The following is a 25,835-nucleotide window of genomic DNA, read 5'->3' on the forward strand; positions in this document are numbered from 1 at the left end:
GGTGGTGGAGGCCAAGACCGTCAGTAGTTTCAAAGCGTTATATGACAAAGAGTGCTGGGAAGACGGGACACCACGAGCGTAGCTCTCATCCTGTAACTCCACTTAGGTAATTACACACACACAAACAAACAAAAGAATACTGGAACTAAATCTCACGACACTGGCAAGCAGAAGAGTTAGGGGGAGGCATGATCACTACCTATAAAATTCTCAGAGGAATTGACAGAGTAGATAAATATAAACTATTTAGCACGGGTAGTACGCGAACAAGGGGACACAGATGGAAACTTAGTAGCGAAATGAGCCACAGGGACGTTAGATTTAGGCAGAGATGTGGTGGAGGCTGACTCCATACACAGTTTTAAATGTAGATATGATTGAGCCCAGTAGGCTCAGGAATCTGTACACTAGTTGATTGACAGTTGAGAGGCGGGACCAAAGAGCCAGAGCTCAACCCCCGCAAGCACAACTAGGTGAGTATATACACACACCTTCATAGGTGTTTCAGTAATCGCTTCCTTATTTCTTCTTACTAATTTGCAGTATATTTCAGAGTATATATGTTAATAATACTGGTGTATAGATTGGCACCTCGAGGCTTTATCCTTTCTTTAATACAGACACAGTATTTTAATGGAGTGAAGATTAATCTCAAGTGATATTTACATAGATTCCACAGCACTCGTTGCTCGGTCTTGAAGCCTTTGTCTCGTCGGCTGGATATTAGGATGTTGTTTTAGATTGAGCTACTCAGAACGAAGTGTCCATGTAGCACGGGCTATGGTGAGCCCGTATATTAGGCTGTTGTTGTTAAAGATTGAGCTACTCAGAACGAAATGTCCGTGTAGCACGGGCTATGGTGAGCCTGTAATGTTATTAGGCTGACGGGAGTATTCTTTTACACGGCGGTTTGGGGTGTGGTGTAAATATTGACTTGTGGAGGTTTGTGTTAGCTTGAGTGTTTTGTCCGTCAATGGGGGAGCACAGGTCGCGAGCAAGGACAGACGGGTCAAGCTAATTGGCACACGCATCCGGCAACTGAGCGGCGTGGGTAAAACTTAAGAAAAGCTTAAGAAAACTCCAGTATAATGTGTTGTGTAGTCAAGGTGAACGTCACCAGCTGGTAAAGATTGTCAACAGCTTTACAAGAACTCCCGCCTGCATCACAAAGGTTCCACCCTGCCGTACTCGGCGACCTTTTCAGTAAAAGAGCATTGTCTTTACGAAAGCTAAGTTTCCAGCGGCAGTGTCACGGATAACCTTGAGGAGCCTTGGGTGTGTCCGCCCGAATTCTCGCGTCATTATGTAAACAAGACCACCCCCGCCCTAGCTCCTGTGCTCCATGACTTTCCCTCTCAGCGAGGGTCGATGGCCCCCCTTCTCCGCCTCCTGCGGCGCGTTTTCTTTCCATGGAGGTCAGGGCTTAAATATAACTCGCTATATCTAGAAAAGAACAAAAAATTATAGCAAAAGTTTTTTATCCGACTTTCACATACCCAGGTAACCATAGCGGTGGCGGCGCCCACCTTCCTCTTCCCCGCCCCCATACTGGGCAGGTCTGGAGCCGCTGGAACTTTCACCAATCAGATCGCCGGACGGGTCTGAATCTAAACCACTTTCTCTCGGTGATGGCGTAGCTCGTTGTGAAAGAGGTTTGGTCCGGCACGTTGGTGAGGTTCCGGGGGGAGGGGGTTTGTGTGGGGGGAGAGAAGGGGAGAGGGATGTTCCCCTCAGCCCAGCAGCAGCAGCAGACTCTCAGTGTAGTCACAAGCCGCCTAGACTCGGCGCAGGAAGGAGTGTGCGCTCGGTGTCTGCGCCGTCGCCAAGCTTATTCCCAGGAAGACTTTGAGTGTAACCAAAGCCACGCCCGCGCAAGATACGAGTGTGGCCACGGTGTACCATGTGCTAAATCTCTCGTGCAAGACAATAATATAACTCGTAATGTTGGTGTGAGTATAAAATGGTTTCTACGTATCTGAGTGTTTGTTAACAATACAGGATCAATAATGAGAGTATGTCTATACACCGACCACAAACACATGCCTGCTAGACGATATATATAATTACCATCTATAAGAACTAACCCTTCGGACTGTTTAGATAAGAATGTAGACCTACTTCTTTAAGATGTGAGCCCCAGCAGATAAGACAAGAGTTGTTTCCTTAATTGAGATACGATCCCTCTGAATTGACATAAATGGCTTTTAAGCAAAATCTTAAAGAGACGAGACAAGTTGTTGTGTTCTAGAGTTAAAGTATAACGGTCAAGACCACACTGGCCCGCCAACTATATATTTTATAGGCTTCGGACCAGCGGTAGATTATATATAAACAAGCTTCAAATAAGGTCCACTCCTTTCTTTGCTTCTGCAATATTCAATAAATCAAGGATAATAGCTCTAGAGAATAAGATTGCAGAGCTTCTGATATTTACATAGGCCTAAAAATTCCTAAAAATTAGGTATATACCCAGAAAATTTTCACAAATTAGCGAGAATTTGGATAGAAACCCACAAACATTTTGTCACAAATCCGCCGTATATAAACTCAAACTCAAACCAGTATTACCACAAGAGCGCCTAGCTATGTACTGAAGGCCTGTGCAAGATAAATACAATACCTGCATATTCCCCGAGACACATCAAACACCCAAAATTATTACACACATTATCCAGGAGAATAGAGAAGGTAGGCTTCCCCCAAAAGCCTCACCTACCCTGGTAGCGCCTTATAAATGAGACATTGCTTAACAGTACTCACACATCGCATGGATCACAAGGAAGAGAGACATATGGACCTACTCCTATCCCCCCTTAGACAGGCAGCCATTACACTTCTTGTGGTGTAGCGGTCAGCTACATTAGGCTGACAGCACTAAAACTAGTATATAATGTGCTCCCACACACGTGACAGATGCGCGCGCTTTCTGCAACCGTAAACAATATGTACACTTAGTCCCAGTGTTTATGTCAGCTGACTGACCACTGTGTGTTTATGTCAGCTGACTGACCACTGTGTGTTTGTCAGCTGACTGACTACTGTGTGTTTATGTCAGCTGACTGACTACTGTGTGTTTATGTCAGCTGACTGACCACTGTGTTTATGTCAGCTGACTGACCACTGTGTTTATGTCAGCTGACTGACCACTGTGTTTATGTCAGCTGACTGACCACTGTGTGTTTATGTCAGCTAACTGACCACTGTGTGTTTATGTCAGCTTGTTGACCACTGTGAGTTTATGTCAGCTGACTGACCACTGTGTGTTTATGTCAGCTGACTGACCACTGTGGTTATGCCAGCTGACTGACCACTGTGGTTATGTCAGCTGACTGACCACTGTGTGTTTATGTCAGCTGACTGACCACTGTGGTTATGTCAGCTGACTGACCACTGTGTGTTTATGTCAGCTGACTGAACACTGTGGTTATGTCAGCTGATAGAACACTTGTGTGGTTATGTCAGCTGACTGAACACTGTGGTTATGTCAGCTGATGGAACACTTGTGTGGTTATGTCAGCTGATGGAACACTTGTGTGGTTATGTCAGCTGATGGAACACTTGTGTAGTTATGTCAGCTGATGGAACACTTGTGTGGTTATGTCAGCTAATGGAACACTTGTGTGGTTATGTCAGCTGATGGAACACTTGTGTGGTTATGTCAGCTAATGGAACACTTGTGTGGTTATGTCAGCTGATGGAACACTTGTGTAGTTATGTCAGCTGATGGAACACTTGTGTAGTTATGTCAGCTGATGGAACAATTGTGTGGTTATGTCAGCTGATGGAACACTTGTGTGGTTATGTCAGCTGATGGAACACTTGTGTGGTTATGTCAGCTGATGGAACACTTGTATGGTTATGTCAGCTGATGGAACACTTGTGTGGTTATGTCAGCTAATGGAACACTTGTATGTTTACATCAGCTGATAGAACACGTGTGTTTGTGTCAGCAGATGTAATAATGTTTTTATCAGCTGATGTAAACAGATTTAACACACGGGTATATTAATACAATTTCGCGGTACGATTGTGATGTTCTACGATATATGTCAAAAATTAGTAGAAATTATATTTAGAAGGTCATAGAAAAGTAGAAATTATATTTAAAACTTAGGACGTATTTTGTATCTGAGAAATTTAGTAGTGTTAAATTTCGTATGTGTATCTATTATTAAATATTCCATTTTCTAATAGAACAATTCCTTGCCTTATGTAACGTATACGAGCTAAATGCGACGTTCTATGTACTACGAATAATACAAGTTATCTATGAATTGTGCAAAATGTAGCAATTATGTGTAATATAAGTGCAATATCGATTAAGTTTTATAACGTAAGCGCAAACTTTGTTAATTACAAGACAAAAGACATGTGTAAACATTAATTTTGCTTAATTGAAAACGAGTGGTGTTTTTTTTTTTACCTGCGGCTAGGTAAAACATCACATTATTTTCTAAACAATGAACATTTGCTATCAATAACTCACCACAACATCTGTGGTTTCATGTACAAACCATAAGTGAGTGTCCACAGCATGTGAGCAGAATTATGCACACAATATGCTACTTCAATTTCTTCATAGCGTCTGACTGGGCATATCGTAAATTTTTTTTCTAAATCTATCCTTCGAGTATATTTGTACTAGTGGGAGCATTGCTATGATACGTGGTGGCCGACCTTGAAGCCAACATCCCTTACTCACATTGTTGCTATCTTTCTTCCTAGCCCAAACCGGTATCTTAGCCTTAGTCTGGGTCAAACACCATACAATGAGATCTCGACACAAATCAGTTTTATAGTATATATGTTAATACAGATATATAGGTATAAATGTGTTTTTGTAATAAGAATGCATGGGGGACACGGCTGGTTATATGATTTACGACAAATGCTCAGAATAGTTATAATTTTGGTGCAGAGTGGCAAACGCTGTACCTTGTATGGAACGTGTATTTATTATAATAACTAGATTTAGCCACTACAAGTTATAATCACGTGACCCACCATCCTAATCCTTTTCTAAACTTAATGACGTCATGTTCATTCATCTCATCGTCTGTATATCCTTCAAGGTATCTATCTAATGTAAGATTAACTCTCTTAAATACTCATTAATGTTTTTATGATGAATTCCAAAACCCAATAACTTCCACTGATAATGTAGATTCACAATGGCTACATTCTGTAAATTATGTTTGGTAGCCTAAATTAAACATAAATTTAAGAGTTACTTTATTCTCATTCAAGTTGAGATACGTTTATTGAGACAATCAGATAATAATAAAAATAATATTATTATTATTAATTATTATTATTATTATTAATTATTATTATTATTATTACATGCAAACAATTACTAAATATTACGGAAGAACAAGTTTGGGTAAACACTAAAGTCTTATAAAAATGATATAAAGTAATTCAAATATTCCTTTTAATGTTAATTTTTTAATAATATTTCCACTGGCAGTTTTCCATTTATTTAACCAATTGTCACTTCCCTGTAAATGTCAACAGGTAAGAATAGTGAGTGTGAATGTCAGCAGATAAGAACAGTGAGTGTGAATGTCAGCAGGTGAGAACAGTGTGAATGTCAGCAGATAAGAACAGTGAGTGTGAATGTCAGCAGGTGAGAACAGTGTGAATGTCAGCAGATAAGAACAGTGAGTGTGAATGTCAGCAGGTGAGAACAGTGTGAATGTCAGCAGATAAGAACAGTGAGTGTGAATGTCAGCAGGTGAGAACAGTGTGAATGTCAGCAGATAAGAACAGTGAGTGTGAATGTCAGCAGGTGAGAACAGTGAGTGTGAATGTCAGCAGATAAGAACAGTGAATGTGAATGTCAGCAGGTAAGAACAGTGAGTGTGAATGTCAGCAGGTAAGAACAGTGAGTGTGAATGTCAGCAGGTGAGAACAGTGTGAATGTCAGCAGATAAGAACAGTGAGTGTGAATGTCAGCAGGTGAGAACAGTGAGTGTGAATGTCAGCAGATAAGAACAGTGAGTGTGAATGTCAGCAGGTGAGAACAGTGAGTGTGAATGTCAGCAGGTAAGAACAGTGAGTGTGAATGTCAGCAGGTGAGAACAGTGAGTGTGAATGTCAGCAGATAAGAACAGTGAGTGTGAATGTCAGCAGGTAAGAACAGTGAGTGTGAATGTCAGCAGGTAAGAACAGTGAGTGTGAATGTCAGCAGGTAAGAACAGTGAGTGTGAATGTCAGCAGGTAAGAACAGTGAGTGTGAATGTCAGCAGGTAAGAACAGTGAGTGTGAATGTCAGCAGGTAAGAATAGTGAGTGTGAATGTCAGCAGGTGAGAACAGTGAGTGTGAATGTCAGCAGGTAAGAATAGTGAGTGTGAATGTCAGCAGGTGAGAACAATGAGTGTGAATGTCAGCAGGTAAGAATAGTGAGTGTGAATGTCAGCAGGTGAGAACAGTGAGTGTGAATGTCAGCAGGTGAGAACAGTGAGTGTGAATGTCAGCAGGTGAGAACAGTGAGTGTGAATGTCAGCAGGTGAGAACAGTGAGTGTGAACGTCAGCAGGTGAGAATAGTGAGTGTGAATGTCAGCAGGTGAGAACAGTGAGTGTGAATGTCAGCAGGTGAGAACAGTGAGAGTGAATGTCAGCAGGTGAGAACAGTGAGTGTGAATGTCAGCAGGTGAGAACAGTGAGTGTGAATGTCAGCAGGTGAGAATAGTGAGTGTGAATGTCAGCAGGTGAGAATAGTGAGTGTGAATGTCAGCAGGTGAGAACAGTGAGTGTGAATGTCAGCAGGTGAGAACAGTGAGTGTGAATGTCAGCAGGTGAGAACAGTGAGTGTGAATGTCAGCAGGTGAGAACAGTGAGTGTGAATGTCAGCAGGTGAGAACAGTGAGTGTGAATGTCAGCAGGTGAGAACAGTGAGTGTGAATGTCAGCAGGTGAGAACAGTGAGTGTGAATGTCAGCAGGTGAGAACAGTGAGTGTGAATGTCAGCAGGTGAGAACAGTGAGTGTGAATGTCAGCAGGTGAGAACAGTGAGTGTGAATGTCAGCAGGTGAGAACAGTGAGTGTGAATGTCAGCAGGTAAGAACAGTGAGTGTGAATGACCGCAGAACACAATTATTTTTGTTACATTTTTGTTGTAACTTGACTTATTTCAATTACATTAGTCCAAATTCCACCAGCTTACACAAACACATTTCTATCCTATAATATTTACATAGATTATTTTTTCCAAATGCAACTTGATTAAGTTTTCCGCCTGGTAAATACAAGAATACAACCCTTAATAGTGAGATAGTGATATATAATACAATAGTGAGAGCCCTTAAAAGCCCTAAGGGGGTGAGGGCGGTGGACGGGCTCAAGAAAGCGGCTCTCTAGCCTAGCTACCAACTCAAGAGGCTAGAGAGCCTCTAGCCTCTTGAGCTGGACAATAATGTCTTATTATCCAACCTGACATTCTCTCGCTGGTCAACTGTTGATGGATAGATAGCAATTATTGGTAATTCGCTCAGTGCTGAAAAATATCCGGGTGATTTACATCTTACACTGTGTTTGAGATGTGACAGTCTCAGTAGGCTATGGGGTTGGAAGAGTCGAGGTATGGGTGACAGAGGAAGGGGGGTAGATGTGGGTTCAGGATGAGTGACAGTGGGGGTAGACGTGGGTTGAGGGTGGGTGACAGTGGGGGTAGATGTGGGTTCAGGGAGCAGGATGACAACCGCGGGTCGACAACAACTTTCTCCAGGACGGGCATGAACAAGCGCCATTTTTGGGTCAGTGTTCTTTGTTAGTGACGGGACGACCATGATGGAGGGCTTTGGTCAACTAACTCTCGGTCGACGTGATACGAAAACTTGTTATTTTTTGGCTTCGGAATGCGAACATTTGGGTTATTTTACTTTTGTTTGGTGTTGAGCGCGAGATACAGCAAGTACAAGGGCCAGAACGAGAACGAGTGAGGGAGAGAACGAGAGTGAGAGCAAGAACGAGAGCAAAAGGGAGTGACAGGGAGAACAAGAGTGAAAGTGAGTGAGAAGGAAAGTGAGAGGGAAAGTGAGAGTGAGCGGGAGAAGGAGAGTGAGAGAGCCAGAGCAACAAAACAGCCTAGTGCAGCATAGTGACAAGACACAGGTGGTATTCTAGCATGCACCACACACCATCCTGCTCCTCTACACCCACACACACACCCACCCTCACTTTCTCAAACTTCATTAGTAACTTGGAGCGTGTTCTCCTGCATTCTCATTCGTTCTCTTAGTAGTAGTAGCAGCAGCTGCTTTCTATTTGGCTAAACAAGTTTTTACTTTATTTTTTGTACACGCTAACCGAAATTATCGACGTTCTTATTGGCTTGTCATAGGAAATGTTTCATTTTCATTGGCTGACAGTCTTTTTATGTTTATTTTATTTATACTTTTACTCTTTTTCTTTCTTATTCCGTTTCCTGATTTCTCGTTTTCTTTTATTATTCTTTATTTTTATTCCGCTTTCCTCTTTCTATTATTATTATTATTATTATTATTATTATTATTATTATTATTATTATTATTTTTATTATTATCAATATCATTATGTTAATTTTTATTGTTATATATATTTCATGTACATGTCACAAGATACACTAACTTGAAGTTCAACAGTTGTTAAAACTTAAATTGTTTTTGAGCAACTATCAGCAGTTTGGAGACCTGGTCAGACCGGGCCGTGGGGTCGTTGATCCCCGGAAGCTGCAGAAGTTAGACAATAGGTAGAATCAACATTAGGCAAGTGGGAAGGCGAGGGGTAGATGAGGTAAGGGGGGGGGGAAGATGAGGATAAGGTATGGTTGTAATGGTGGTGGTTATGGTGGTTGTAGTGATGGTGGTGTATGGAGCGTGTTGGAGCGTAAGTTGGTTGTTGTGGTGTATTATTGTAGTGGTAGTGGTGGTGGTGTGTGGTTGTGGTGTGTGGTTGTGGTAGTGGTGGTAGTGTGTGGTTGTGGTGGCAATAGAGAAGCATGCCTGCGGCAACTGGCGGCTATTACGGAGTGGAGTTGTATAAGATTACATGTTTAACGTGACAACTTTAAGTGGAAGTTTCTCTTTTTCCTGCAGCTACCGTAAGCGAGAGAGGTTGGGGAAGGGAGAAACTGAGAAACAAGGAAGGAAATAGAGAAAAGGGGATGAGATAAAGATGTGAAGAAGAAGATACAGTAAGATGAGAGAAAGACAAACATAAAAAAGTGAATATAATTCCAGCGGAGCTACACACACACACACACACACACACACACACACACACACACACACACACACACACACACACAGCCAGCAACCGCACTCTCCTCCCAAACATTACCACCACCGCAGCACAACCCTGTCCTCTGTCAAAATACATTGCGTTGACAAGTTCCAGGTTACGACAACATTGACAGCTCCAAACTCTAACCAACTACCGGGAGCTTCACTAAACAACCCAAGGATGGGTAAACAACCGTTAATTAGTGTCAGGTGGTGTCTTGAAGAGGTTGGCATTAGCCGACACGGAGGTTACCTTATCTGGTGGAGGTGAGAGAGAGAGAGAGAGCGGGGAGTGTAGCGTTACATGATATGTCTTTTGTTATATGTCTTAACGCGTGTGTATGTTTACCTTTTTAATAGATCGAGCTTCAGCTCTTGGGTTGTGCCTTCCGTCTAATCCAATGACTGGATTCCTTCGTTCCTAGTCACATTTGGTTAAAACATTAGGGGATGTACGTGGAACCTTTGTTTACTTTCTTGATTCTTGGCATCAACTTCCCTAATTCTAGCTAAGTTTACCCTGGCCGCACTGCGCTCAGCCGCGTGCTCTCATGCGCGTCCTCTCGTTCTCGTCCCGTGCAAACTTAACCTGTATTTCTACCTTATCCACACCTCTATTGTCAGTTCGTTTGTACAAGTTTAGTGAGGTATATTTATAGAGGATGACACCATGTGTGTGTGGCTCGGTGGGGCTGAGTGGTCCCTATGTAACCGGTAAGAAGTAGGCCCGGGTGAAAGTTACTGTAACCTCTACTGTGTAGTAGTAATACGCGCCACCACCACCTTCATTGTAGTAGTTATACGAACCACTACCTTCATTGTAACACTAGTAATCACTGAGAAGTAAACACTGGTAGACTAGAACACTAGTAAACACTAGTAATTACATAAGAAGTCATCACTACCATCAATGCAACAGTAAGAATTAGTTGCTACCATCAATGCAGCAGTAAGAAGTAATCACTACTCTCAATACGGCAGCAAGAAGTAATCACTATAGATAGCTTCAGCATAGTTAGAGGAGGAGGATTACGGGCTATTCATGCCCGTGCCACCTCTTGGGTAGCTTAATCTTCATCAATTTTCGGAGTAGGAAGAGGAGACAGTTGGAACAGTCTCCCCTCCCACCGACCTCTATGGCGGGAATTCTCAGGGGAAAGCACCAAGCCATTACGACTATATAGCACTTGGAAGGGGGGTCAGGATAAGGATTTGGGATGGGCCGGAGGGAAAGGAATGGTGCCCAACCACTTGGACGGTCGGGGATTGAACGCCGACCTGCATGAAGCGAGACCGTCGCTCTACCGTCCAGCCCAAGTGCCACCTCTATGGAGAACCAATATGTAATGTTACGCTCAGTGCTTCACACGCCGGATCTAAATTACACTTCAGTATTATTTTTTATATAACTCATGCGTAAAATATATATGCGTTAGACTTGTGGTTATTCACTGATGATTTATTTATTTCCTATATTATGTCAAGGGCATTAGTGTTACGAACGCTTTTCAAGTGATGCGTATAACAATTGTGACATGGTAATTTGAAAAGCGTTTATCAATTTATGTTAATAGAAGGCTCGCTGAGCACTGGCGCGGAAATTATGATGGAAGTTGCCACACAGACATGACTTGAATATGGAGAGAGAGAGAGAGGCAAGGTTCCCCACTCACAGAAATGAGTAAACATTACAAATATTGTCACAAAAACGTGATTGAAAAATAACCCAACCCAAACATGTGAAAGTGATGACGTTTTGACCAGGCCTGGACACTCATCATTAAAAACTATCTCATATGATGAGTGGGCGACCCATGGTGAGGGAGCCTAGTGCCATTATTAGTGGAGGCGCCATTACCGACGCTGGAGTAAACATTGCACACATACTCAACAAAAGCAATATAGCAGAAGGAAAATAAACCCAGGCAATTGCCAGTGAATTATTTATTATAGTCAAGTATGCTCCTGGGACTGCAGTGGGATCAGTGACATTACTCGCAGTGACTTGTAGATTGTTTAGGCTACTGGTCACTGATTAACCACTCCTGCCAGTGAAGGCGCTGTATATCCTGGTCAGACGCTTATGTTAAGCCATGACTGCAATATCCGGTGATTACCAGAGAGAATGAAAGGGAGGAAGTTGGAGTTTGTACCTTCCCCACTCCCACCAACCGTCTAGGGGGCCAGGGAAAGTGTGCTTCCATGACTATAGCGTTGAAAGTTCTCCTTCACTGCTCTTGCCCACGGCGGCCACTTTTCAATAATACGGATGTTTACGTTCTAATGTTTGATTACACACATTCCTCAAATTTATGTTCAAATTTCTTAATAAACTAGTTTTCTCAATTAATTATTAACTATGTGCGTAGTTTGTATGCAGCTCGTACTTCTAAGATTTCCCAATGTCAGGTAACTGTCGTATTAAAGTGTCTTTATCCTAACCTATCAGAGGACCTAAAACAGAAAAAGGGACAGTATGCCAGTTTCGCGAGTCGCTACCATTTTCTAGTACGACAATTTTTGTCCTTACGTAGAGTATACGTCAAAATGCGCCGTTCTAATAGCAGGACAGGTTAATGGGTGCTACAAAATATGCAGGCAAAATAAACCCGGTCTCCTTAATATCCTTCCATTAACCGCTTCTACTTCCCAACCACGAGTGTACGAAATTGTCACATTTATGGCGGCCGGAAAGAAATTCAGTACCATAAAATAAAGTAAGCAATTAAATACGAGGAATTTATGAATATATTCAAGTTCAAGTATGTTTATTGAGATAAGAAAGAAATACATCTCAAAGGGATAGAGTATCTTAGGCTATTTCTACAACACCCCCCCCCCCCCGTCAAATGAATATATTGACAATTCTACCAACTTTCCCTCCACTCAGCTTCCGTCGAGCACAAAGGTGGCCCAGAGCGGCTGCGCATGTTAGTTAGCGCTTCCACCAAGCAAACATCCTTGCATGTTCAGTCTATTATCATGTGATGGATGTGTTCAGAGCTTTGTGTGAAGTGTCAGGCGACCTTCGCGTGTTAAGTGGCAAGTGAGCAGCGAGAAGCGTGCCATGAGGGAGATGGGAAATGTTTATAATATTATTATTGGTATTATTATCTTCTCTTATGCCATAAACACGATCGTTCATAAAGTTACAAACACTATGCTAATTATAATAGTTCTCGAAACTAATACTAATGATATTAACAACGTAACATCAGCAGCAATAATAATAATAATAATAATAATAATAATAATAATAATAATAATAATAATAATAATAAAATAATAATACAAATATTAATAACAATAATAATAATAATAAAGGAAAATATCATAAGCCTTGAATTAAGAAGATAGAGGATCGCTTATGGCGTGAGGACAGTAAAGATGGTGTCTTCAGGTGATGGTGATGATAGGTGGTGAAGAGTGTAGACGATCAACTGGCGTGGGACGCTACATCTTCATGGACGTGCCACACCCACAGGTTCCTGCTAGACACTGTAATTTAAGTCGCAAGTGTTGATTCCGGTGTTCTGACTTGAATGTGTGCGCAAGGGTTGAATTTCAGCTCATATTCCTGCCTTTCGCCCTTCAATCACCTCGGGCTCTGTCATATCTGAACTTAGTGCGTCATTTATTTGTAATTCTGGCAATTTTTGTTTTCTTTTATAACGTTTTTGTTACTCACTGAGTACTTAGTTTTTGAATGTTGCAATCTTGATACCCTGACTCTTCTATTTTCCATTAACGTGAGACTTAATACCATTAATCTTTCCTCTCAGCTCTGGTACTAGTCTAGTGACATACCTCTAGGACTTTCACCAGCTTCATTTTGTCTTTAACGAGATAAGAATTCTACACTAGTGCCTCATATTCCAGAATTGTTCCGATACAAGGTTCTGAATGACTGCGTGTTCAGATTTCTAGGTACAGTTCTTATTTGGGGCAGCCTAGCACATGTTGATGGTGATCTATTTGGTGTGGGGTTTGAGAAACAGGTTCGATGAGATATTAATTCCTAAGTCTCTCTCTCTCTCTCTCTCTCTCTCTCTCTCTCTCTCTCTCTCTCTCTCTCTCTCTCTCCACTTCTTGGAGTATCTCCTATCTTATCCAATTTTGTACTTTTGTCCGATCTCCTGTTGCCAATATAAACCTTCATTAATTTGCACTTGCTTGAATTAAACTCTACTAGCCATTTGTTGGATTATTCTTTCAATTTGTCTTGGTCATCTTATAGATTCTTACAGTGTTCCACCGTGTTTAACTTCTACATCAATTTTGAGTTACAAATGTTGAGAAGAACGAGTCTTGCCCTCCTGTGAGATCATTTACATAGATCAGGAAGATGAGCTCTGGTACTGACTCAGTAGTCCGACATTTTTGAAAGATTGGAATTATTGGATGTTTTAACTACTTGACCGATATGTCTTGTGAGAGATCTCTTCCTGTGTTCCATCTTGTCTAATTTAATTTAGATTAAAGTAATATAATAATAATAATTATAAGGTAATTTAAGGTCGATGAGGTGTTGTTTGACTGTGGCACTCCTGGTACAGATGTCTGTGGCACTCCTGGCATAGGTGTCTGTGGCACTCCTGGCACAGATGTCTGTGGCACTCCTGGCACAGATGTCTGTGGCACTCCTGGCACAGATGTCTGTGGCACTCCTGGCACAGATGTCTGTGGCACTCCTGGCACAGATGTCTGTGGCACTCCTGGCACAGATGTCTGTGGCAGTGAAGAAGGCAATGTGCCTCCAGAACTTAAGGCACTAGATGCCGTTCTAATTGATGTCTCCTAAGTTGGTAGCCTAAGGTGGCAAGCTTGGTATCCGTAGCCTAAGTCTAGTCATTGTTATGTCTATTTCTCTTCTTATGTCTCATATATATGGCTTGATGGACCTTTAGAATGTTCTGACCTCGTCTTTCTTGTCGTTGCTCGTGTTAATTTTAATTTAGATTTTTAATCACAATTTGAAATGCATTAATCTTCTCATTTACGTAGTTTTATTTTTTTTGAGAATTTAAATTTAAAATTTGTAGCCATAAATGTACAAATGTTACAAAAAATTGGATTCAAAACTCTTAATTCATAAAGTAGTTGCGCATTTATAAAAATAACTTAGTTTATAACAATTTAAGTAAATTATTAATTTATACAAGAAAATGTTTAATGGTTTTACATCACCATTATAATTAAATATAATAGACTATAATAAAAACAGCAAGTTCCGCTTGATATGATGTTGAGTAAGTGGTATAAATTTAACAATAATTATTTTATTTGCATTAAACGATACATTGTAAAAAAAGGCATAACAAAAATTCTAATTTAAAGCATCAGATGAAAATGATGCTTTATCGTTTACATTTGAAATAAAATTTGAAATAAAACATTTGAAACAAAACTATTAATTAATAATAACTAAAATAAACAATTTAATTAATGATACAATTAATTATTAATAAATGAACAAATTGTGTAATTATTATTACTATTAATAATTAATAAACAATTATTAATCATTAATCACTAAAATCACACACAGAGATTTATTAATAATAACTAACAAACTAAATATAACACGAGCCCTCAGAACTGGTCACAGACTCGGCATCTTTCTCTCACTTTCCCAACTCTCATTTTGGTGGCCATCTGGTGACTCTTCCCACGTTAGTGGTGAAGCTTCGTGACTTTCTCTCCCTCACCTTGGGCGCTGCTGGTTCGTCACTTGCAGGCATGGTGTCAGATTCACCAAGCAGTTACGCAAGTACTTACGAACCTGTGCATCTTTCCTCAATCTCTGACGGTTTTGGTTACATTTATTAAACAGTTTAGAAGCTTGAAAACTTCCCAATCAACTGTTGTTATTGTTTTAAACAGCTTCCTGGTGCTTCGGAGCTCATTAACTGTTTAATAATTGTAAACAAAGCCGCCAAAGATTGAGAAAAGATGCACAGGTTCGTAAATGTTTGCATAACTGCTTCGTGAATCCAGCTGGCCCATTGCTGGCTGGTGGCGGCAGCCACGCCCGGCTCCCACACTCATTATATCGTCCTCATCCTCCCTGCCCTTGTGTGGCAGTGTGCAATAGAAAGCTGTTTTTACATATTCATACATTAAAACATTGATTGTAACCATGATGTATATATGCTTCAGCCTGCAGTTTAGACCTATTGTTTTATGTATGACCCTCTGTCCTGCGTGACAGTGAATACCAGAATTATCCTCACTTTAATAAGACTTAACTGAAATCCTCAGATTAGGCATTTTCAGTCGAAATTTAAAACCAATCTCAACTTACATATTAATTTGGATTTAGAAAATTCAAAAATATAGATAGTCTAAACAAATGTAATTGTATTGACAATATTCCTAAATATTTGCAGTAGGTGAGCAGAATATAGAGACAAATAATTGCTTGATATCCGACATCAACTTCCTGAGGGATATCACCCGGTGTTTGTAGGGGGGGGGGGGGGAATCAGCTGTAGTTTGCAAGGTGAGTGTTTCATAACCCTGATTTGCGCGCCAAATTGTATGTTATTGTACAGACTTGGGAAACACCATACTCTTTCTCCCTTTGTTGCTGGAGGAGTGCCGCTGGGGTTGAGGGCGGGGCAGCCTGCCCGCTGCAGGCCATGAGTGAAGATGCTTTAGGGGTAGAAGACAAATATTTGAAGATTGTGAAATGTTGGTATTATTTGTGAATGTTGGAGAAAGTGTGCGTGTGATACTTGAAGGCCATTAGGTTATTGGTGCTTTCTTGTGGATAAAAAGTGTGAGTAAACACACACACATTGCAATTAGACATAAGTTTTTAGCATAATTGTTTATTTTTAGTTTAGGACGATTAATGGTGTATGTATTCGTTCCTTGTAGACAAAGTGGGCTTCAATATTAAAGTTGTAATAATTCCACTGCTTGTAGCTTAATAAAATACAAATATATTAAGACTCGGCTTGTTATGCATGACAATATAATATTACATATTGATGGCAAGTTATGTAGGTAAAACAGTACTTAAACTAATTTTAGATATTGGATATTACATGTTAAATGTAAGTGATCTTGTCTATGATCTTAGGCTACACATCTTATCATTTTATCATGTACTTCCATTTATCAACTACGCGAAATATTCCCATTCTATAATATTAATAATAATAATAGTAGTAGTATTATTATACTACTACTATATTCTATATATAATATTATTATATTTATATAATAAATACTGAAAAACTGAAAAAAACTACTTTTTATTAATTTTGTCGGGGACAGGCAGTTTGTGTATATATGTACGTTAGGCTCATACCAAGGTCCTGGAACAGAACTACTGACTATCGCCAGGAGACTAACTTCCGGGTACCTAGATACTGCTAAGTGAACAGAGGCATTAGGTGAAAGGGTGTCACAAGATTAAGTTATGTAAAGGTTCTAGCATCAGAGTTTTATTATTATTAGAGTTTATTGTTTTTATTGTACTTCTAGATATGTACCATGGCACCTATTATGTATTATTTCGAACGTTTATACATTGTTTGATTTCAGATCCGAACAGACACACATTCTACAGAATCCGGTACAACAATTTTTACAATGCTATTTAGGGTGAGTAGCTCTAAGTAATATGATGTAGTTAAGGAAGACATTACAGTGTGGTGTTGTGTTTCAGGCTGGTGTTGGTGGCGGTGTTGTGTGGGTGGAGGAGCCAGGCGGCCCAGCTCCCGTGGGACTACAGCGAATGGCAGCCCATTATAGGGCCCTGCCCGACCTGTCGCCAGGCTCGCGTCCTCTCGGCCGGCACCATTGTCCAGGATGACTCCGTTAGTCCTGGTGCGCCCGGCCTCCGGAATACTCCTATCGTTCGGGATGCGCCCGTCATTAAGGATGCCCCTACCATCCGGAATACTCCACTTATCAAGGAGACGTCACTCAAGGATGTGCGTTTCTTCCGAAATACGCCCATCATCAACAAGGATGCGCCAATCATCAAGGATGCCTCTACAATCCGGAGTACACCCCTCATCAAGGATGGGCCAATCAACAAGGATGCCCCCATCAAGAATGGGGCCTTTGCCCAATCCGAGACTTTCATCCAGGAGGCGCCCCTTATCCAGTCTGAGACATTCATCCAGCATCCTCCTACCAGTTCCTTCAAGCCCATCCAGCATGCTTCTGGCATTCCGTTTAAGTCCAACAAGCCTGGTGTGGGGAAGCCTAGCGTGATCAAGCCTGGTCTTGTGCCCGGCCGCACCCCAGCCCTGACCTTCCCGCCACAATCCGTCCCCAGCGGACAGGGAGGACGGGTGCAGCTGGTATACCTTCCAGAAGGTTCCATCAGACATCTTAACTCTGCCAACGCCGCCAGAATCACGCCCACTTCCCAACAGCCTCGCCAGCAGTTGGGCTCTTTACACGATGCCTCGCCCCTTCTCTCCCCTGAATCCATCCAGGACATCGAATTTTCTGACAAACAGAAACGTGACCACAACGGACGGGTGGTGACGGGCGGGGTGTCCAACTCTGTGGTGATGTCCCTGGTGACCACCCGCGAGCAGGAGAAGGACGCCAGGGAGAAGCTGCGGCTGCTGGAGGCCGCCCTGACCGCCCGCGACTCTCAGCCCCACACTCAAGAAGATGGCCGCCTCCCAAGGGTATTTATCGCCCCCTCCCACGTCTCCCCTCCGCCTGGCTACGTCAAGATCCCCCTAGTGCCTCAAGGGGGGCATGGAACCCAGACCATCCACAATGGAGATTCACCGCTGCCTCCGACCTTCCTTACTCCTGACGCTCGCAACCCTCCACCAGGATTCATCAAGTTTGACCTTTCCGAGGGCGTGAGTCAGCTGTCGAGAGACATACCCATCGTGGTGCCCAACTCCCAGACGGAACTCAACCTAGCGCTGGGTCGTCCCGCCTTCCTACCCACCTCAACGCCCACCCCAGGACTCACCCACTCACCCGCTTCCCTCAATTTCCAGAAGGATAACGTCCGCATAGGAAAAGACCTATCCTTCCAGTTACCAGCTGTTCAGGTCATCCCCAGGAGTGAGCCCAAGGTCAACTTCTCGCCCCCTAATACCAACTTTCACCAACCCTCCACCAAGCCCAGCCTTCAGCCGGCGTCCATTTCTCCTCAGTTCCAGGGCTTCCCACCCCGTCAACCTTCTCCAGCTCCGCAGGTTTTCCAAAAGCCCGGACAGCCACGCCCTGACCATCCTCCTTTCACTTTCCCCAAACCCGGCCAGCCCTTCCCTCAGCCGGGTCAGCCCTTCCCTCAGCTCGACCAACCCTTATCTCAGACTTTCCTTCAACCAGGTCAAACTATCTCCCAGCCTAGTCAGACCTTCCCTCGGCCCAGTCAGCCCATAAATCATGATGAGCAGCTACAAACCTTCTCTCGGCCCGGTCACCAACTTCAGCATGGCCAAGCTTTCCCTCAGTCCTCCCAGCCCGGCTTGTCATTCCCCAATCCCGGCCAGCCCTTTCCTCACCCAGGCCAACCCTTCACAGAACCTGATCAATTCTTAAATCAACAACCTGGAGAACCACAAGTCGACCAATCCTCCCCTCGACCTGGTCATTCCTTCCCTCAAGCTGGCCAGCCTTTCCCACAACCTGGTCAGCCCTTCCCACAACCTGGTCAGCCTTTCCCACAACCTGGCCAGCCCTTCCCACAACCTGGCCAGCCTTTCCCACAACCTGGCCAGCCTTTCCCACAACCTGGCCAGCCTTTCCCACAACCTGGCCAGTCCTTCCCACAACCTGGCCAACCCTTCCCACAGCCTAGTCAGCCCTTCCCACAACCTGGCCAGTCCTTCCCACAACCTGGCCAGCCTTTCCCACAACCTGGCCAGTCCTTCCCACAACCTGGCCAGCCTTTCCCACAACCTGGCCAGTCCTTCCCACAACCTGGCCAGCCCTTCCCACAACCTGGCCAGCCTTTCCCACAACCTGGCCAGTCCTTCCCACAACCTGGCCAGCCTTTCCCACAACCTGGCCAGCCTTTCCCACAGCCTAGTCAGCCCTTCCCACAACCTGGCCAGTCCTTCCCACAACCTGGCCAGTCCTTCCCACAACCCGATCTACTGTTCAACCAGTCTGGAGAAAAGCAGTCTGACCATACTTCTCCTAAACCTGGTCGTCTCTTCTCACAATCTGGCCAACCTACCCCTCGGCCAGACCAGTCCTCACCACTACCAGGCCAGCATTTCCTACAGCCCGACCAATCCTCCCCTCGACCAGACCAGTCCTTCCCACAGCCCATTGAATCCTTTAATCAGCCTGGAGAAATACAGCCCGATCAGTCCTCTTTCAAGTCTAGCCGTCCCTTCTCACACTCTAGTCAGCAGTCTCCTCGACCTAGCCAACATTTCTCACAGCCCGACCAGCCCTTTTCCAACCACGGCAGGCCTTTCAAACAGCCCGGTCAACCCTCCCCTCAGCCTGACGATCTCAGCCCCCAATCCAACCAGCCCTTCCCTCAGCCCGACCAATCCTCCCCTCGGCCTGGCCAGTTCTTCCCACAACCCAACCAGCCCTTCCCACAACCCAGTCAGCCCTTCCCACAACCCGGCCAGCCTTTCCCACAACCCAACCAGCCCTTCCCACAACCCAACCAGCCCTTCCCACAACCCGATCAACAGTTAAATCATGTTGGAGAACCACAGCCCGACCATACCTCTCCTAATCCTGGGCGTCTCTTCCCACAGTCTGGCCAACCCACCCTTCGACCAGACCAACACGACCATACCTCTCCTAAACCTGGGCGCCACTTCCCACAGTCTGGTCAACCCACCCTTCGACCAGACCAACACGACCATACCTCTCCTAAACCTGGGCGCCTCTTCCCACAGTCTGGCCAACCCACCCTTCGACCAGACCAACACGACCATACCTCTCCTAAACCTGGTCACTCATTTTCACAGTTCGGCCAGACCTTCCCACAACCCGATCAATCCCTCAATCAGTCAGAAGAACCAACGCCCGACCAAACTTCTAAACCTGGTCGATTCTTGCCTCAATCCAGTCAGCCCCTAAATCAACTTAGACCACATCAGCCTTTCCCACAGGCCGATCAGAATTCTCTACTGCATAGCCAGCCCTCTTCCCCTCGACCACATGAGCTCTTCCCACAGCCCAGTAAGTCCTCAGAGCCAGACCAACCCTTCCCACAGCCTGGAAAACCTTTCCCAAAACCTGATCAGCTCTTCCCACACCACGGCCAGTCTTTCACTCCTTCTCCGTTGCCAGATCCAGACCAAAATATATTTAAGTCATTAGAGCCCATCGAGACGCCAGAGTTCCTAAACCCCGACGATAACTTCCGCCCCAGTTTAGGGTTTCCTCCACGTTCCGACCAACCTCAGCACACTCCCCAAGGTCTTCCTAGCTTCCCTCCTTCCACTACTTCCTTGCCTTCCTCTCACACCCCAACACCTTTGACCACTTCACTGACTGCCTTGCAGACCACTGCAACACCCACCTCCATCAAACAGGCTTCCTCACGTCCGCAGCTAATTCCCAGGCCAACTTTCAGACCCCCGCTGCTGACCTCCCCTAGGCCAGTGCCTGTCACCCCTGTCCCCACGCTAACGCCCAGACCCATCTCCTCGTTCGAAAACTCTCCGAGCCCCGTAACGCTGACAACCACGGGGTCGTTTAGTCCTAGGCCAACTCCAGTGACTTTCTCTCGGCAGCCTTCTCCCAGTCCATTTCCAGCAACACCGGCAACTCGGTTCTCTCCAAAACCAAATTCAGGGTTTACTGTGAAGCAGAACTCTCTCAGACCCATCTTCTCCTCGCCGAGGCCTCAGACGGTATCCTCTCTACGACCTCGGCCCTTGTCTACTATCTCACCTTTCAACTCTACTCCAAGACAATTTCATCAAACCACAAGCTTCCAGGAACAAAAGTCTCGCTTTCAAGGACTGGAAAATTCTCAAGAACAAATTCCACCATTCCAGGAACCACAGGTTTCCTTAGTTTCACATGTTCAGGAGTCAGAATCACCAACGATTCTACCATCCCCTGAGCCCCAGTCTCTGCACATTCCATCGTTCAGAAGACCTCAGAGCTCCCGAACCTCGCTCACCCCAACATCTCAAACTCCATCCTTCCAGGACATCCAGGAACCAACTACGCCTTCATTCCAGGAGCCTGAGCGTCCTCGCCTGCAAAGCTTCTCGCCCTTCCAGCGCCCAAGGTTCACAACAGAGCTCCCAGAGGAAGACCAGACTGTACCGGTCCTTCAAGAAGACACCATCCAAGACTTCTTAACACCTGCACCCACAACTCCCGCACCCATACCCACCACCTCCACTGTCAGGGTCACCACCTTCAAGCCAAGATTCAGCTTCAACGCTGCCAATAGACGCCCGTTCATCAGGCGGAGACCAAGACCGGACGACGGATCAAAAAAGGAGATCGATAATGATACTAAAAAGGACACTGAAGGTACCAGCAAGAAGGAAAGCAGTATTCAGAAAAAGACAGAAGCTGCGACACTCTTCCCGCCATTCTCTGTCGCGCGGACACTTAACCCTCTCCGCTCTGAAAAAGAAAACATTGATAATAATGAACCCGAGGTAGGAGCTGACGGTGTGACAGCTCCTCCTGTCGGAACCTTTGGTAGACGCCTTCGGCCTCGAAACAGGCGTCCATCACCTGGTAATGAAGAGGACCAAGAAACGACCAGCCAACCAACTCGTTCAAGACCAAGTCCCCTGACTGTCAACAGAGTGAGGACTGTGAGCGCCACCAGATCCCGTACCCTGGCCCCCAGTAGAGGGCGGGAACTTCCCGAGTGGCTCAAGGCGCGCCGGCGAGCTCAGAACCGAGGCCGCCTGTCTGAAACAAATGACCGTGTAGAGGATGCGGCTCTTAATGAGGATGTCCCTCTGGATGTTTTGGAAAACAATGGCTTTAGTGGAGCGGAGTCCACTTTGGTTGTTTTCAGTAGCCCACCGGAAAACGAAGTACCAAAGTCTTTCAGTTCACACGATTCCGAGAAGGAACTCGAGGAGGCGGCGGTTGAGTTGAAGAAAGAGGACGAAACTCTGACTGCTACAGAAGAAACCAATGTTAGCTTAGCAGAAGACATTGCTGAAGATATTGCCCGTGAAGACGTCATTCACAGGGCTGAAGAAAACACATTCGTGTTAGACCATCTTACTCTTAGCTCATCTACAGCCTCTACAGAAGTTGTTACCGACGCCTACGAGCCAGATGCCGTGTATGAAGACTATGACACTGGAGAGCCCCAAGCTGAACCCGAACCTAGTGTTGTGCCTAAGCCTGATGCTCTTCCAGAACCCACTACTGTTCCAGACCTCGATGCTGTTCCAGAGCCTGATGCTATTCCAAAGTATGATGCTGTTCCAGAGTCTGACGCTGTGCCAGAGCCCGAGGCCGTTTCTGATTTGGACACTGCGTCTGAGTCAGATGTCGCGTCTGCACGTGATGCTGAACCGGAATCCGAGAGTCAACAACACACAGAGTATGTATCTGACTATGATGAGTACCTGGACGACCTTGAAGACACTCCTGAGACGCTTCATCCCCTTGACCACCCCTTTAGGTCCTCCCCATCACTTCCTCACTCCCGGTCTGCCCAGCAAACCATCACTAACAACACCTCCCCCACCCCCACAACCCCCAACACCACAATCCCCAACACCACAACCCTCACCCCTACAACAACAGCCTCCCTCATTGTCACCACTTCAACCCGCCCGAGCACACATCACACTTCAATTACCTCCCTTGGTGAGGAACCCACAGCAAACCACCCATTAGATGAGACACTCACCCATGTAGTAGAGAGTAAGGAGGACGTCGAGTTAGCGGAGGTTGCTGGAGTGTCCCCAGACGAGACGACAGATTCCCCAGCACACCCTGACACTGACTCAACAGTAGATCACCTAGTAGAGTTGGTAACAGAGCAGGCAAGTAGTGTTGATGATCATACTGAACAACAAAGTAGTTTGGATCCGGGGGAGGTGGGGGAGGCTAGTGAGGAGTGGAGGGAGGAAGGGGCCTCCTCCTACCACCACAACAGCACCAAGCCTCCGGAGGTACTATCTCTTTTGCCTAACGACTACTTCACTACTCTCTCCTCAGGCGAGTCACAGAACTTCGACTACTATGAGTACGACCCCTTCGACGACCACTCTGACAGCGGAGAAGACCAAGACTTCGGCGGCAGCAGCGCCGAGGTCGTCTTCGCCGTTGCCGTCACCGAGTACCTGCCGGAGGAGACGACCACCCTGGCCAGTGAGGTCGTCGAGGAGGAGGAAGTGGAGAAAAATCAGGATGAAGATGTCACCACGGAGGAACCCCTCAACCCGACGACTGTTAGCGTGGTGGAAAGTGAAGGGCTGACGGAGGACACAGTAGGCAGCATGACAACAGATCCTATACTTCCACAGGAGGTAACGACTCAGTTTATTACAGAAATTCCACCACAGTCTGAAGACACTACGTACATAGGTGCACTAGATGAGTACCTTGTAGTGACCACAGTAGACCCTCTTATCACAACCCCTATCACATTTCCCCTCTTCCTCACCACAACAACCTCTACCACAACCACTACACCCACCTCTACCACCACCACAGCCGCCTCTACCACCACCAAGAGGTCGAGGCCTGCTTCCATACGACCCCTCTATGCCCGTCTGCAGAGCATCTCAAAGAAGTCACCAAGTTCTTCTATAAAGAAGTCAACCCGAACTGGACCAAAAATCCTAGCAGAGTCGACAATCAAAGAGATCCGCACCTCAGACCCCGTCATCTGCTTCCGCGACCACCAGCGCTGTGTCAAGGCCAAGGGTCTCAGGAGACGCCGGGCTGTCATCCCCTGAGGTCAGCCCTGCGCCTGTCTTCAAGACTTCCTGTCAACCTCACTCAAACCTTTGCCACATCATACCCAAACTTTCTACGTCTTGATTCTTAACCTTTCCTAATTATATCGTCTAAGACTGACTTTATGCATCAGTCTTATGTAGCCCTAGGCTTTTCAGGCCCTGAATCCCACTAATCCCTCAGATTCTTGATGGCTTGAACTTAGCATCTGTCACAATCCTTCCATAAAGACATAGTTATAAGTCATTCTGTTTCCCCTTAGCTCATCTCCTTCCAGTCATTATAACCAGTCACGGTCAAGGCAACTGCCTTTAAATTCATGAGTAGTATACATTGTATGACTGGGCTTAGCCAGCCTCACCTGTATCAAGCTATGGCTCACTTGTTCACGTTAGATCAAGAAATACATACTAGACTAGTTAGATCAAGTCATAATTCATATCATGTCAAACTAAATCGAGTCCCGGTCACTTTAAATCAACTTAGATTAAACCAAATTAGTCTAGGTTTAAAACCATTAAAATGCAAACAATGATGTACCTTAACAGTCCGAGTTTCTCCCAAAGTAAGTCTTCGATCCTCTCTTTCTTCACTTGCTCAACCAACCTAATGGTCCCCTTGAGCCTCCTCTCTACCTGGCCGACGCCCAAGGAAGAGACGACTTGGCCACCATTCTTGGTCATGGTCATATAATTTATTCTGTGGTGTGGGGGAGGCTGCAGGCAGCTGGCCTGTCGGGCCTCGACGCCACACCAGCCCTTAGTACCACTGTAGTCACTGTTAAGTCCTCACTTGTTATTTAAGATGTATATTGTATAGCTTTAAGGAATAAAACCCTTTTTGTAAAGTGGGTCGTGTTGATTTTCCTGTGTGAATGTTTATTCTTATACACACGTTGCTGCAGGGGAACGGTACCCAGCCGAGAGGCCCCGGTTTCCATTACGGCCACGAAACATAGGTGGGACAACGCTTCATTTCACCTTATGCCTCTGTTCACCTAGCAGTAAATAGGTACTCAGGATTTAGGTAACTGTTGTGGGCTGCATCCTGGGAAATGTTGACCTTAGGTGACCTCTATTAGCCTTGACAGGCTTTGTTTCCCCTACTCTGGGAAACCATTTTTAAGGTGAACCAAATACATGCCATTAAGCATTTAGCAATTCCAAGACTAAAGTTCTGATTTGTTTGAACTTGATCTTTTTGTGCATAGTAAAGCCAAACAATAAATACAATTATACAAGGCAATAACACTAACGTCTTATATCAGTGAGAAAATTAATTGGATCAATGCGGGGAGCGCACCTTACCTCTGGACCACAACTCCCTACATTGTTCCAATTGATTTTATCATTGATGTACAGTATTATTTTTATCTCCCTTTCCATCTCCCTCAACATCCTCCCTTCCACCCGTGCCGTCTCTCTCTCTCTCTCTCTCTCTCTCTCTCTCTCTCTCTCTCTCTCTCTCTCTCTCTCTCTCTCTCTCTCTCTCTCTCTCTCTCTCTCTCTCTCTCTCTTTCTCTCTCTCAGAAAATGTAATATTACAAAAACACGAAAACACTCCGAAATCAAACCCCCGAGTTCAGACTTCATAAAAATTACAATTGGTCTATATTTCTTAAAGGAAGGCAAACACAAGAGGACTGCAAGAAATTATAGGAAGTCCTTAACAAACTCCAGCAGTGGGCAAACAAGTGGCTG

The 25,835-nt window shown here is 44.8% G+C and overlaps 1 protein-coding gene across 1 annotated transcript; it reads left to right on the forward strand.

The window, feature by feature from the left end:
* The first annotated feature begins 1,762 nt into the window (after positions 1-1,762).
* On the forward strand, positions 1,763-24,982 carry LOC123745553 (protein piccolo-like). The gene is given in 4 exon segments (XM_045726203.2): positions 1,763-1,949; positions 16,943-22,550; positions 22,552-22,768; positions 23,392-24,982. Coding segments are annotated over 4 exon segments (6,576 nt in total). The 5' UTR covers positions 1,763-1,941; the 3' UTR covers positions 24,135-24,982.
* The last annotated feature ends 853 nt before the right edge of the window (positions 24,983-25,835 follow it).

The sequence above is a fragment of the Procambarus clarkii genome, chromosome 71, assembly GCF_040958095.1.
Source record: "Procambarus clarkii isolate CNS0578487 chromosome 71, FALCON_Pclarkii_2.0, whole genome shotgun sequence".
Classification (NCBI taxonomy): Eukaryota; Metazoa; Arthropoda; class Malacostraca; order Decapoda; family Cambaridae; genus Procambarus; species Procambarus clarkii.